Source organism: Siphateles boraxobius, unplaced genomic scaffold (genome assembly GCF_051911475.1).
Source record: "Siphateles boraxobius isolate OS27281-9 unplaced genomic scaffold, OSU_SipBor_1 77, whole genome shotgun sequence".
Taxonomy (NCBI): domain Eukaryota; kingdom Metazoa; phylum Chordata; class Actinopteri; order Cypriniformes; family Leuciscidae; genus Siphateles; species Siphateles boraxobius.
In genome coordinates, this window is record NW_027509205.1 from 20,069,947 (window position 1) to 20,083,458 (window position 13,512).

At 44.7% G+C, this 13,512-nt stretch overlaps 1 protein-coding gene across 7 annotated transcripts in view; it reads left to right on the plus strand.

Annotated features, from left to right (window-relative positions):
- The first annotated feature begins 1,319 nt into the window (after window positions 1-1,319).
- Window positions 1,320-13,512, plus strand: part of scube3 (signal peptide, CUB domain, EGF-like 3) — a 167,101-nt gene continuing 154,908 nt past the window's right edge. For 6 of the 7 annotated variants that reach the window (XM_077218589.1, XM_077218591.1, XM_077218593.1 and 3 more), the window contains exon 1: window positions 2,840-3,227. In XM_077218589.1, coding sequence (XP_077074704.1) covers window positions 3,137-3,227 — 91 coding nt within the window. In that variant the 5' untranslated portion in view covers window positions 2,840-3,136. Of the gene's footprint in view, window positions 2,075-2,733; window positions 3,228-13,512 lie in introns of those variants that run through there. The other variant, XM_077218590.1, reaches the window with a different exon arrangement.

Below are 13,512 nucleotides of genomic sequence, written 5' to 3' on the forward strand. Positions count from 1 at the left end.
CTGATGCTGATTATTACTGCTGCTGTTATTTCTGATGTTGATTATTATTTCTGATGTTGATTATTACTGCTGCTGTTATTTCTGATGCTGATTATTACTGCTGCTGTTATTTCTGATGTTGATTATTACTGCTGCTGTTATTTCTGATGTTGATTATTACTGCTGCTTTTATTTCTGATGTTGATTATTACTGCTGCTGTTATTTCTGATGTTGATTATTACTGCTGCTGTTATTTCTGATGTTGATTATTACTGCTGCTGTTATTTCTGATGTTGATTATTACTGCTGCTGTTATTTCTGATGTTGATTATTATTTCTGATGCTGATTATTACTGCTGCTGTTATTTCTGATGTTGATTATTACTGCTGCTGTTATTTCTGATGCTGATGGTTATATCTGCTGCTGCAGAGCAAGTACGGGACTTGCTACTGCCAATACATACACGTACACAACCGATGCTGTGAGCAAGACACACTGCTGCTGTTCAATATTACAATTGCACATGCATTACCCGTAGCAGATCTACACAGGTGGAGCTGGGGAAGGTGGAGGGTTTCTGAAAGCGCACTGCAACTGCTACAGCAAATGCTGACCAGTATTTGAAAGTTGATCAGCTCATTGGCTACTTATACAACAGGAACCAATCAGCCGTGCCCTGTAGAGAATGATGTGATTGCAAGCAGATTGAGTTAAAGACCAAACAGCCTATGCCATCTAGAGTTTCATGAAAGAACTGTTTATATATCAAAAGTTTTATAATCTAATACTTTTATTAAGCTACGATTCATGTAATTCACCAAAAGTGACCAATGTTTAAATAATATTGAACATTTTATTCATCAACATATCCTGAAAAAAGCTGTCATCACTATGTATCAAGTTTTATTTAGAGGTTTATATAAGTAAAACTTAAGGTTTTCTCTGATCCAGCTCATCAGATGTTCACGAAAGCATGTGTAGTAACTAAATTAAGCATTCTTTTACCAAATTTATAAATAAATGTGTCTATGAGGAATAGATTTGGTGTTGAAGGGATGGTGTTTGAAAGCTTTGTGTTGTGACCCAGTTCTCACATCGTGACAAATGCACGCCACATATCAAGAATATTACAGTGTGCAGAGAGGTGAAGTCGTGCGAATCAAGCACGAAGCAGTTCGTTTAAAAAAGGCGAAGCATATAAAAACTAAACAGTAACTTCGGCGAGTGCAGTAATGATGGAGCGGGACAGGCTGAAGCTTGCCTCCCTCTGCTTTTGTTGAACTGTACTGGGGCTTGACAGGACGAGGAAGTTTGGAGAAAGCTGGAGCAGAATGTTTAATGAAAGCAAGGAATCTGTTATTCCACGAACAGGAGTGACCCTGTGTTAACGTGAAAGCCAGAGGAATGCAATTATCTGGCAATTTTGAACGCACACCGGTTGTCTTTCCAAAAAAGACTGAGTTTCATTCACTTTTTTTGGATGTGTGAATAATGACGACTTGTTCTCCAGGACAAAAGCCATAGTAAATTCCCCGTTACGAAACTGGCAGAAAGGCCAAAGGTAAAAGCGAGCCGTAATCACACCAGATGTCTGAAGTCGCGAAGGACCCTTCAGACAAGGCTGGCTAAGTTCGTTTTTTTCCATCTGCTTAATGAAGTCACATCTCTGGCATGCCTTTTTTAATTGTTGCAGGGGTTAATTGTCTTCTCTCAAAAACACTGAATCATTTTTGTGTTTGAACAGGCCTGTTCTGACACGATTATTCTCGCGGCCTACAGTCTTTCAGTACGTGGGATGCACGAGCAGCTGGAAAGCAAATGCCTTGAGGATGCGAATCTGGGAGACGGATCGACGCAGCCTTAAAGCCCAAATATGCAATATCAGTTGCCCAACATGACTCAAGTGCCCTAGAGTATGTGAAGAGTCTCTGCTGCGCGTAGTTTCTGGAGTTTGCTGTGAGATGAGAGAGAATCCATGAATTGCACGTGGATCCCGGTGTGTCTGACCTCCGTTGCCCCCGCGGGAGCCGTTTCCATGGCAACCCCCCACTCACCCGAAGCCCCTCCAGCTGTTGATTGGGAATTCCTGCAAGGTCAGAAAGAGAGAGACTCGTCTGTGCACTTGGAGACATTGATAAAGTATAAATGGTTTAACATGACCCCCCCCCCACCCCCCAGTGCATAGGTTACTTATACGTATAAGAAATGAGTAATATAAATTAACTACATGTACTCACTATAGAGTTATAGGGTTAGGGTTTGGTTTAGGGTAGTTAGTTGTAATTATGCATAATTTACTGTTATTACTAGTAAGTAGCCTACAAGTATTAAGGTTTAACTGCGTCACCTTAAAATAAGCTGTCCTTGTTACAGTGAAATTATACATTTAAGTACTGAGTATTAATTAACTACATGTATGCATAATTTATAGTAATTACTATATTGACTACACGTAAGGTGTGTAACAAGGACACTGTAAAATAAAGTGTTACCAATTAAAGTTACCGAAAATAGCATTTTAATGCATGTAACATCACATTGAAGCAACATTCGCAACACAATCATAATAAACAAGATGTATAAACCTTTTGAAATAAGCATATAAAATAATAATGCATTTTTTAATTTTCTTTTGTAGCCTCACCAATTAGCAGACAAATGCTAATGACTGCATTAATGTGTTTTACACTCTGTTGTGTTCTTAGATTTAAATAATTATTTTATTTTATTTATTTTACTTTTACCAATACAGCTCCATTGAGAGAGAAAGATAGCAACGCGCTATCTCTCCTCCCCTTCCTCTCTCTCTCTCTCTCTCTCTCTCTCTCTCTCTCTCTCTCTCTCTCTCTCTTTCTCCTGAAGATCTGAAGGGCTGAAGATCATGAGCGCTCAACTCGACCGTGTTTCTCCTCCTGGTCTCCGCGCGCACAGTCTCCGCAAGACCAAGAAATAACACACACACACACACACACACACACACACACAAACTCTCTCTCTCTCTCTCTCTCTCTCTCTCTCTCTCTCTCTCTCTCTCTCTCTCTAATATTCACAGCAGCAGCGCCGGGAATAAAGCTTCATCCACGCTTGGACTCTCAGTCTCGCAGTTGTGCGCTTTTATTGAATCAGTCTCTGTGTGAAGGCTCAAGGTGTGTGATATGATGTTGATGTATGTTGGATTATTCAGCGTCTCTCTGATCGTCTTTGTCCAGCGGCCAGCCGGAGCTTCTGTCAGCAAAAACCCGCAAGGTAAGTTTCCCTCTCGATCCTCCACATGATCATGATATCGAGGAATTACTCCTGTTTGATGATTTGTGCTTAGTAAGAACAACTTATGGGACACAGTTCCCCAAACACAGCGCTGAAGTAGACTTAAACGGGTAGGCTATTTTGAACATCTTTGAACTGTTTATACTGTGCAGGTGTGTTTATTATCATGCCTGTGGGGAATTTCATGATGTAGCCTATTCATTTTCTCCTTGACAGCAATAATAATGCGCCAGACTGTAAAATATAGAGTTTTTTTTGTACGTTTACTTGATGTTGAAGAAACCAGTCCTGTTCGGTCTCTCTCTTATGGTCGTTTTTGTACGTTTATGCTCATTGCTTAGGTATGCATGTTGTCAAAATTAGTTTTGCATTTTGACTGACTTAGCAATTAGGGCTGCTTACACAACTGGATAAAAATCTCTAAATGTGTTCTTGAGTAAAGCAACCTCGAGTCCATGGGCACTGCCAAAAATCCCCAAAAGTTATAATTATAAACAAATGATCACAGGGTTTTCTTACCTTTTTTTGGATGTATCTGTAGATCCGTCTAAAGCACCTGTAGAACAGGGTCATGCACCGCTGGAACGCCTCTAGATTTAAATGATTTATTCACAGTATGACACATATTGTATGACACACACAGATGATCTGGAACCATTCCATGCATTTTTATTAATATGTTTTTGTATTAGTTACTAATTCTATTAGGTATATATTATGTCTAACTATTGCATCAAAAGCAGCCTGTGATGGCATAGACTCTGAAACAAATTACTTCAGATGTTCATAAAACTCAAATCCAGGAACTTTTATGGATTGATATGGATTTCATTACGTTTTTAAACAGTGATGCATATTGTTTGTGAGCATGTTAATGAACTTATGTAGTCAGTTTCGTCAACATTTGTCTGTAAGAACAGACTTAACTCTTAAAAATAAATGTTATTTGTTTATGCTTTGATGGTTACATTTAGCACCTTTAACATCATTGGTATACCTTTCTGAAGATCACTGAAAGATCTTTAAAGTTAAAAAAAGGTTCTTTAGATTATTAAAATGTTCTTCAAACTATACTTTCTTAAAAATAAAGGTTACCCAAAGAACCTTTCAGTGATCAGTTCTTAAAAGAACCATTTAAATAATTTTAAAGAACCTTTTGTCCAATGGAAAGATTCCATGGATGTTAAAGGTTCCAAATGGAACCATCGATGCCAATAAAATAGCTTAATTTTTTATTCTTATAATGGTTCTTTTAAGAACTGTTCACTGAAAGGAACCCAAAATGGTTCTTCAATGACATCACTGTGAAAACCTTCTTTTGGAACCTTTATATGTAAGAGTGTAGATCTATTGGTGACGAAGGCGATTTTGAGCGTTTTTTAGTGTCTCCAGAACGCTCTCAGAATAAAGTCATCTCGACGTCAGATTGAGGAGATCTAGATCCCAGCTGAGAACTCATTCACCTCCATTCCCCATCACTCAGCGACATGCTCTCCGCACAAACAAACATCAACAAATGGCGACTCCTGGGGCTCCATCCATGCCGACCACATGTTGCACAGTTCCATATGGAAAACAGTCTCACGGAGGCCATTTAAAGGTATTTAGCACCATAAAGTCAAGTATTTGACGTTCACCTGAGACCTGATCATGATCTAGAGCCTGAAAGCGCGCAGTAAACCTCTGGGTGTTTACCACGCTTCTGCATGAGGACTGCAGGAATTGCGTTTTGTTTCGTTTGGAGGTCCCGGCTAATGGACTGTTACGCAAGCATGACGCGATGATGTCAGCGAACGCTCGTGTGCATATGTTCATGTCTGGTATGTGTGTTTTCACATTTGCTGATGCTCAGAAGGTTTTCCTGACAGGCCGTGTGGACGACAGAGAGAAAGAGGGAAGGAGGGAGGGAGCTGGGGGTTGTTGTTCATCTTGGGTGGTCTGCTTCCCATTGTGGGAAAACTCAATATTTACATTTTGTAATTAGAACTGCTTTCACTCTTTCATTTTCCACAACAAGGATTTACGCACATCTTCCAGGGGAAGGTGGCAGCGCCGGGCCTAATGTCCTGCACCTGTTCATCACCACTAGACGCTCAGGTCAGCGCTGCGTGTGTGTGTGTGACGTGTGTGTGTAGAGATGATGTTGTAGAGAGAGCATTGGTGTCGTTCATTAAAGTGGTTCTGGTTCTTGAGTTTTGTGCTCCAGATGTGGCAGAGCTGTTGAATTTGTGATAATGCACTGAAACAACATAATGGAAAAGGGAAATTGCCCAACAGTTGCATAGTAGTTTATATCGCTCTTTTTTAAACATTTTTCTTTCTTTCTTAGTTTGCTCTCTGTAATTTTTTCTTCAACCCTGTGGTACACTTATTCACTTTTGCTTTGCTTTGCTCTATCTATCTATCTATCTATCTATCTATCTATCTATCTATCTATCTATCTATCTATCTATCTATCTATCTATCTATCTATCTATCTATCTATCTATCTATCTATCTATCTATCTCTTTTTTATTTATTGGTTCTTTTCCTTTGTTCTTTCTTTCTTAATTTCTTTCATTTATTCATTTACTGTTGCGCTTTCGTTCTTCCTTTTTTCCAATCATCTGTTTGCTCTATGTTTTCTTTTTTCCCTCTTTATGTTGCTCTGACACTCTTTCATTCACTGGTTGTTTCATTCATTCATTATTTCGGTAACACTAACCAAGTGCTTATTTGTTACACAATTTATCACCGTTAGTTAATCAAATACAACTGTTCCTTGTATGTTCATGTTAGCTCAGGTCCATTTAATAATATTTATCAGATGCAGCTTTTGAAATGATAATGCATTAGTAAATGTTTAAGTTAACAAACTAAGATTAAATTCATTTGTTGTTAGTTCCTGTTAAATAATGCAGTTAACTATTCTTAACAAATTTGAAAAGTTTCAACCATTTTTACTTTTCTTCTTTTGTCATTCAGTGGTTCTTTTTCATTCAGTCTGGATGTGAATGTTTTGATTATCAAACGCATCAGTGGCATATAAAACAGTGAGTGATTAAAGTGTGCCGTTTGTCAGGTCAGTATTTATTAAACGCAGATGTTCGCCAGATCCTTCAGTGTCACAGTAATTGCAGGTTACCAGCACCGTAAGATGATCATAATTCATTGTAAATGGAATAAGGATGCTTTTAAAACCACATGTGCAGTAAATGACTCGAAGAGAAAGGAATACAAAAAAACGCTCCTTTTCTTGAGGTGCAGAAGGACTTTTTGCCGTCCACCACTTCTGAGTGTTTCTGGCCCGGATCTGCTGGCTAACAGTGCCAAGGCAACCGGCGGTGAGTTTGTGACATGCCACAGCGGTGTGTGTGTTGATGTAACCTCTAGTCCGTCTCCCCGTTCACCCCGAGGCAAAACCCCTGCCAAGCAGACCCTGCTGGACAACTCCAGTGTGGGAAATACACATTTCCCTTGAATAGCAGGAGCCCGAGAAGGAGGCCTGCGGGGAGGGGTGGCGTGACAGCGGTTTGGGGGTTTGTTTGCTTTGTGTTGCCTTTCACTCAATGAAGTTGGAGTATTCTTTTGTAAGTCTGGAGCAATGGCCTTGTCAGAGGCGGGGACGGATGATCTCTCAGCGCTTCGGTTTAGAGAATATCTGGAACAACCCTGTAGGAGAGCACTAGTGAATGAGATCTCTTTATTATCGCTGTTTTTGCTTCTAGACTTCCAGAATAAACGGAGAAAATGTAGGTTTATGCTTCTCGGAATATTTCTCTTGAGGAAAAGTTTTCTTTTTTTTTTGATTTTCAAAGAACATCCTAATGCCTTAAACTGTGCTCAGACACCAACATTTTATAATCAAATGTAATTTTAATGTTTAATTTTTACCAGCACAGTTTTTTGTTTTTACCCCCCCCCCACACACACACACAAAGATCTCAGTAATGTCTTAGTTGTTTCTCCTAGACTTCCATGAGAAATTTCATCAAATTCAAGTCACTGACTTTTACAACCACTGGCTCTGCTCCCTTTTACCTAAACTTATTACTTCAGACTTATGTGCCATCCAGAACCTTGGGATCTGCAAGTGAACGCCGTCTTGTGGTGCCATCTCAAAGAGGCACAAAATCTCTTTCTCAGACATTTACCATGACTGTTCCCTGCTAGTGGAATGATCTGCCTAACTCAACCAGAGCGGCTGAGTCGATGGCCATTTTCAAGAAATGGCTGAAGACGCATCTTTTTCGGCAACACTTGATCCATTAATACTAACACTTTATCTTCTATTCTACATCTATTATCTTAAAAAAAAAAAGATTAAACTGGCAACGGTCATAGCACTTGTTAGTTTAACTGCTTCTATTGTTCTCATTTGTAAGCCAAAGTTTTATGCTTCTCAGATGTTTCTCTTGAGTTAAAAGTGTTTCTCTCCTTAATGGTTTCAGAGGACATTTTAATGTCTCAAACTGTGCCTATTTGCCAATCACAAGTAATTTAAATGTGAACTTCAAAAGTTTATCATCAAATTCTTCCAAAAACAAATGATCTGAACATGCATTTGAACAACACACACACACACACACACACACACACACACACACACACACACACACACACACACACACACACACACACACACACACACACACACACACACACACACACACACACACACACACACACACACACACAATGAGATCTCAGCAATGCTTCAGTTGTTTTTCCTGACTGCCATGAGACTGAATGGAGAAAATGACTTTTGCCAAAGTTTCATGCTTCTCAGATGTCTCTCATGAGTTAAAAGAAACCATGTTTGTCTCCTTTAGGGTTTCAGAGGACATTTTAATGTCTCAAACTGTGCTTATTTGCCAATCAAAAGTAATTTCAATGTGAAATTTCAAACATTTATCATCAAATCCTTGCAAAAAAAAAGCAACCATCAATTGGAAAGAAAAAACACTGAGATCTTTAATACCTCAGCCTTTTCTCCTAAACAGTAATATTCCATTCACAACATTTGGAAACTTTTTCTGCTTTTCAAATTTTACTCTTGAGGAAGTCAGAAAGTCAGAAATCTCAGTATTTCTCATCAAATCCTATAAACATTCACATTTATATATATATATGTCAACTATATTTTTATAACACCAATTTTTACTTCTTTCTTTCAGGAAAAGCATCTCAGGCAAAGTTATTATAAACAACTAACTGACATTTGCAATATTGTGTCTCTCTGTTTTGGCCTCATTTCGCCAAAACAGAGAGACACAATATTGAAAATGTCAAACCACTTTGGTGGTTATTATAAGCTATTTCATGTATAGTTGTTTTATTGTGGCTTTGGTGAAGTTTTATTGTGGATGTAGATGTTTTTGGGCATTTTTGTTTAAATCATCTAGCCAGTCGTTTCCCACCTTGTTGTTTAAAGTTTCTAAAAGTCTCTGTTGTTATCTGTCTTTTACACAAATGCCTCGCTTTCTCTCCATTTAACCCAGAATCCAATGTTCCATTGTATTGTATATATTCCAAATGTGCATTTTTGAAGCAGCGTTTATAGTTTTCCACATGGCGAAGTATGTTTACTTTGTCTAAGTGTACAAAACCCGAAAAGCACAGACTTTCTGCTACCGTGATAATTTTGTGAGGTTTTTACCAATTGACGACATGCAACAGAATGAGCGCAATTGACAGTGGAAAGCGACAAGCCTTACACTGTAATTTGATCATGTAATGGATACGTTTGCAATGTTTTTATTGCCGAGGCTTTTTAGGATGGGTAGAATCTGCGATTTTGAACTCAGTTTGTTTTCTCACTTCAATGGCTGCAATACACTGTGTTCTCTATCGGTCAGTCACTACAACGTATCATGACTGACCAATAGGAATCTCGCTAGAGAGGCCAATCTACTTCGAGTGAAACTAAAACAAGCCAATACACATTGGCGTGCAATCATTTGCATCAGCTGCGCGGCCTCGTTAGCGCGGGTATATAACGAGCAGCTGCTGGATTGCACTTCAGTTTTTTGCTTCGGAGCCAACACTTCGATGCTGTCTTAGACTACTGCAAGCCTTCTACGAGGACCGACTCTTCTCTGCAGTGCAGGTGTGATGGTGCGACAGCGTGAGCAGCCTTCTCTCTCTCTCTCTTCAGAGCAAATAAAAGCTGTTCTAACTAACGGCTGGTAAGGTGCGCCGCAGAGAGTGCTCAAAAGCTGTTTTCACAGCTGGTAATCAGCGAGAGAGAGAGAGAGCGCACAGACGGGTGCACATTCCTGTCTGTGATTGTGGTGGCTGTTCCCCTGTGTGCCTCAGCACTTGTGAGAGCAGTCCCTAAAAGAGCATACAAAGGTAATTCGCGTCTTTTTCAAAATTACGTTCTATCTGTGTGTTTCTGGATGTGGTCGTTACCTGGGGTAACAGGGTGGTCACGCTCGCTGCCTCGTGTGTCTGGGCCTCCAACACGCTGAGGCAGCGTTCGTGGATGAGACATGTACCCATTGTGGGAAGATGACCATCTCAGAGCTGAGGTCGAGACTCTTGTTCCTGCAAAGGGGCGGAGTCCCCGTGCCTCTGCCTCATTCCAATCCTTCCCAGAGGGTTGCTACGGGCAGTGATGTGGGTGAGCTGAGGATTACCGTGAGCACGCTTCCTTTGGGGAACCAACCCCCTAGGAACCCTCACCCCTCCCATGCTCCGCAGCCAGCTGAGCTACCAGATGAACGGGCTGGACGATCCTTCGAGGTGTGTACCAGTTGTTCATTCTGGTGCTCCCCGCGACGACCAGATGTTGATCGCTACATCAGAGGGTGGGTCAGAAGTCTCCGCGGACGACAGCTTCGGGTGTGCCAACAGTGCCGAGTCGGACCCGGAGATGATGGCCATGCTTTCCCGGGCCGCCAACAGGATCGGGCTCGAGTGGAAAAAACCACCGCGTCCCGAGCCCTCGAGGCTGGATGATTGGTATCTCGGGGTAGTGCGCGCTGGTTCTCAGCGACCCACCCCAGTGCCTTTCTTCCCGGAAGAGCACGCAGAGCTTACAGAACATGGACGGCACCTTTACTGCCAGAAAGCGTCTCGTGGCCCCTCCTCCCTCACCACCCTTGATGGCGGGGCAGCTAAGGGATACATGCGTGTCCCGCCAGTGGAGCAGGCCGCTGCTATGCAGCTGTGCCCCAACTCCACTTGGCGCGGAGAACCGTGTCTTCCTTCCCGGGCCTGTAGGTTCTCGTCGAACCTATTCGACGAGGCTTACAAGACCTGTGGGGAAGCTGCCTCTGCCATGCATGCCATTGCGTTGCTGCAGGTCCATCAGGCCATGGCACTGAAGGACCTTCATGAGGGTGGTCATGATCCACAAGTTCTCCAAGAACTTCGTGCCGCTACGGACCTCACACACTGTGCGACGAAGGTCGCCGTGTGGTCAGTGGGTCATGCGATGTCCACCTTGGTGGTCCAGGAACGCCATCTCTGGCTGTGTCTGGCTGACATGACGGAGACCGACAAGCTCCGGTTCCTTAAATCCCCCGTGTCCCAGACCGGCCTCTTCGGCAATGCGGTCAAGAACTTCGCCCAGTAGTTCTCGGCTGTACAAAAGCAGACAGAGGCTATCAAAGACATTCTGCCGCGGCGGTCAGCTGGTGCCTCTACCCCATCGCCTGCGGCTCCTCAGTCTGCTCGTCGCCGGGGTCGTCCTCCTGCAACTGCCCCTGCTCCCGCGCCACAGCAGCAGCCTCCACCTAAACGGCGCCATGGAGCCAGTCGCAGGCAGGCCGCCCGCCCGTCCAGGCCCCTGCCAAGAAAGGCGGCAAAACCAAGACAGGTAAATGGCCCCAGAGATGGATGGAACTGCTCAACAGGAGATGGTGACCCCATCGCTCCTTCCCCCGGAAGAGGGCCGGGTGGAAACATTTTCTGTTCCGCCGCTGGCCTCAAAACCAGCGGTACCCAAATTTTTAATAGTAGAGTGGTTCCCTTCGTCTCTGGGTCCGAAAAGGGCCCGGAGAGCAGTGGGAGGACAGGATCTTCCCCACTCTCATCCGCCTCTTCTATCGCCAGCGGGCAGCAGAGTGCGGTCTGAGAACGCCACGGAGCCGCCTCCTGCACCTCTTGCCCCGTGGAAACAGGTAAGTGCTGCACAGCGTACACAGACCCCGCTGCGGGCCGCCTCCCAGAGAGAGCCTCCCAAGCCGTGTCCGTGTGTTCCACCTCGCTGCCCCACTCCGGGTAAGCCTACGGTCCCTTTGGTCCCGCTTGTACGGTCTCTGAGAGCCTGGTTAGCGCTCCCCAGTCCGTCTCGCTGGCTCATTCGGACCATCAGGCTCGGCTATGCGATTCAGTTTGCCCGGCGTCCCCCAAAGTTTCGGGCCATCCACTCCACTACAGTGAGAGCAGCCGATGCCCATGTCTTGCATGCGGAGATCACAGTCCTACTGGCGAAGGACGCGATAGAGCCGGTCCCTCCAGGCGATATGAGGTCAGGGCACTACTGTCCCACTTCATTGTACCCAAAAAAGGTGGTGGGTTACGACTGATGTTGGACCTGCGAGTTTTGAATCGGAGCCTCCACAAGCTACCGTTCAGAATGCTCACGCAGGGGCGCGTTTTCGAATGCATCCGTCTCCGAGATTGGTTTGCAGCGATCGACCTGAAGGTCCCGTACTTTCATGTCTCGATTCTTCCTCGACACAGGCCGTTTCTGCGCTTTGCGTTCGAGGATCGAGCATATTAGCACAAGATCTCACCCTTCGGGCTGTCCCTGTCCCCCCGTGTCTTCACGAAAGTAACGGAGGGGGCCCTTGTTCCCATGTGAGAACAGGACGTTCGCATCCTCAACTATCTCGACGACTGGCTTATACTAGTTCACTCTCGAGATCAGCTATGCAAACACAGGGACCTCTTGCTCAGGCACCTCAGCCAGCTGGGTCTTCAGGTCAACTGGGACAAGAGCAAACTCTTACCTGTGCAGAGGATGTATTTTGCTGGTATGGAGTTGGATTCGGTCACACAGCAGCGCCCTCAGTTGGTGCTGAACTGCTTGAACATGTTCAAAGGCAGGACGGCGGTTCCACTGAAATTCTTTCAGAGGCTCTTGGGGCATATGGCAGCAGCAGCAGCGGTAACCCCGCTAGGCCTGCTTTATATGATACCGCTTCAGCACTGGCTCAATGGCCGAGTCCCGAGATGGGCGTGGCACTCACCGAGTGGCAATCACACCGGCGTGCCGGAGAATGGTGACTCCACCCCCAGGCGGTTCAGCTGATCTGGAGAGAGTTCGGGGAGGCTCAGGTAGACCTGTTTGCCTCCTCAGAGACCTCCCACTGCCAGCTGTTTTACTCCCTGACCAAGGGAACACTCGGCACAGACACACTGGCACACAGCTGGCCCCAGGGCCTCCGCAAATATGCGTTTCCCTCAGTGAGCCTACTTGCACAGACACTGTGCAAAGTCAGGGAGGATGAGGAGAAGGTCCTTCTGGTGGCTCCCTTTTGGCCCACCCGGACTTGGTTCCCAGAACTCATGCTCCTTGTGACAGTCCCTCCCTGGCCCATTCCTATGAGGAAGGATCTTCTGACTCAGAGACGGGGCACCCTATGGCACCCGCGTCCAGACCTCTGGAAACTCCATGTCTGATCCCTCGACGGGACGCGGAGGTTCTAGGTGACTTACCCCCAGAGGTACTTAACACCATCACTTCAGCGCGGGCGCCATCCACGAGACGTGTTTACGCCCTGAAGTGGAACCTGTTTGTCGAATGGTGTTCTCGCCGAGAAGACCCCCGAAGATGTTCGATTGGGCCAGTGCTTTCCTTCTTGCAGCATGGGTTAGAGCGAAGGCTGTCTCCCTCCACCCTCAAAGTACATGCTGCAGCTATTTCAGCATATCAGACCACATAGATGGCAAAATAGTTGGGAAGCACGACCTGGTCGTCAGGTTTCTTAGGGGGGCGAGACGATTAAATCCTCCTCAACCCCCCGCCATACCCTCTTGGGACCTTTCCCTGGTGCTTCGAGCACTCCAGAATGCTCCCTTTGAGCCTCTGCAATCAGTAGACTTAAAGCTTCTCTCCATGAAGACTTTGCTACTGGTTACACTGACCTCTGTCAAGAGGGTAGGAGAGCTGCACGCATTTTCGGTTGACGAATCGTGCCTAGAGTTCGGGCCGGGTGACAGCCACGTGGTACTAAGACCCTGGCCTGCCTATGTGCCCAAGGTTCCTACCACTCCCTTCAGGGACCAGGTAGGGAACCTGCAAGCGCTGCCCTTGGAGGAGGCAGACCC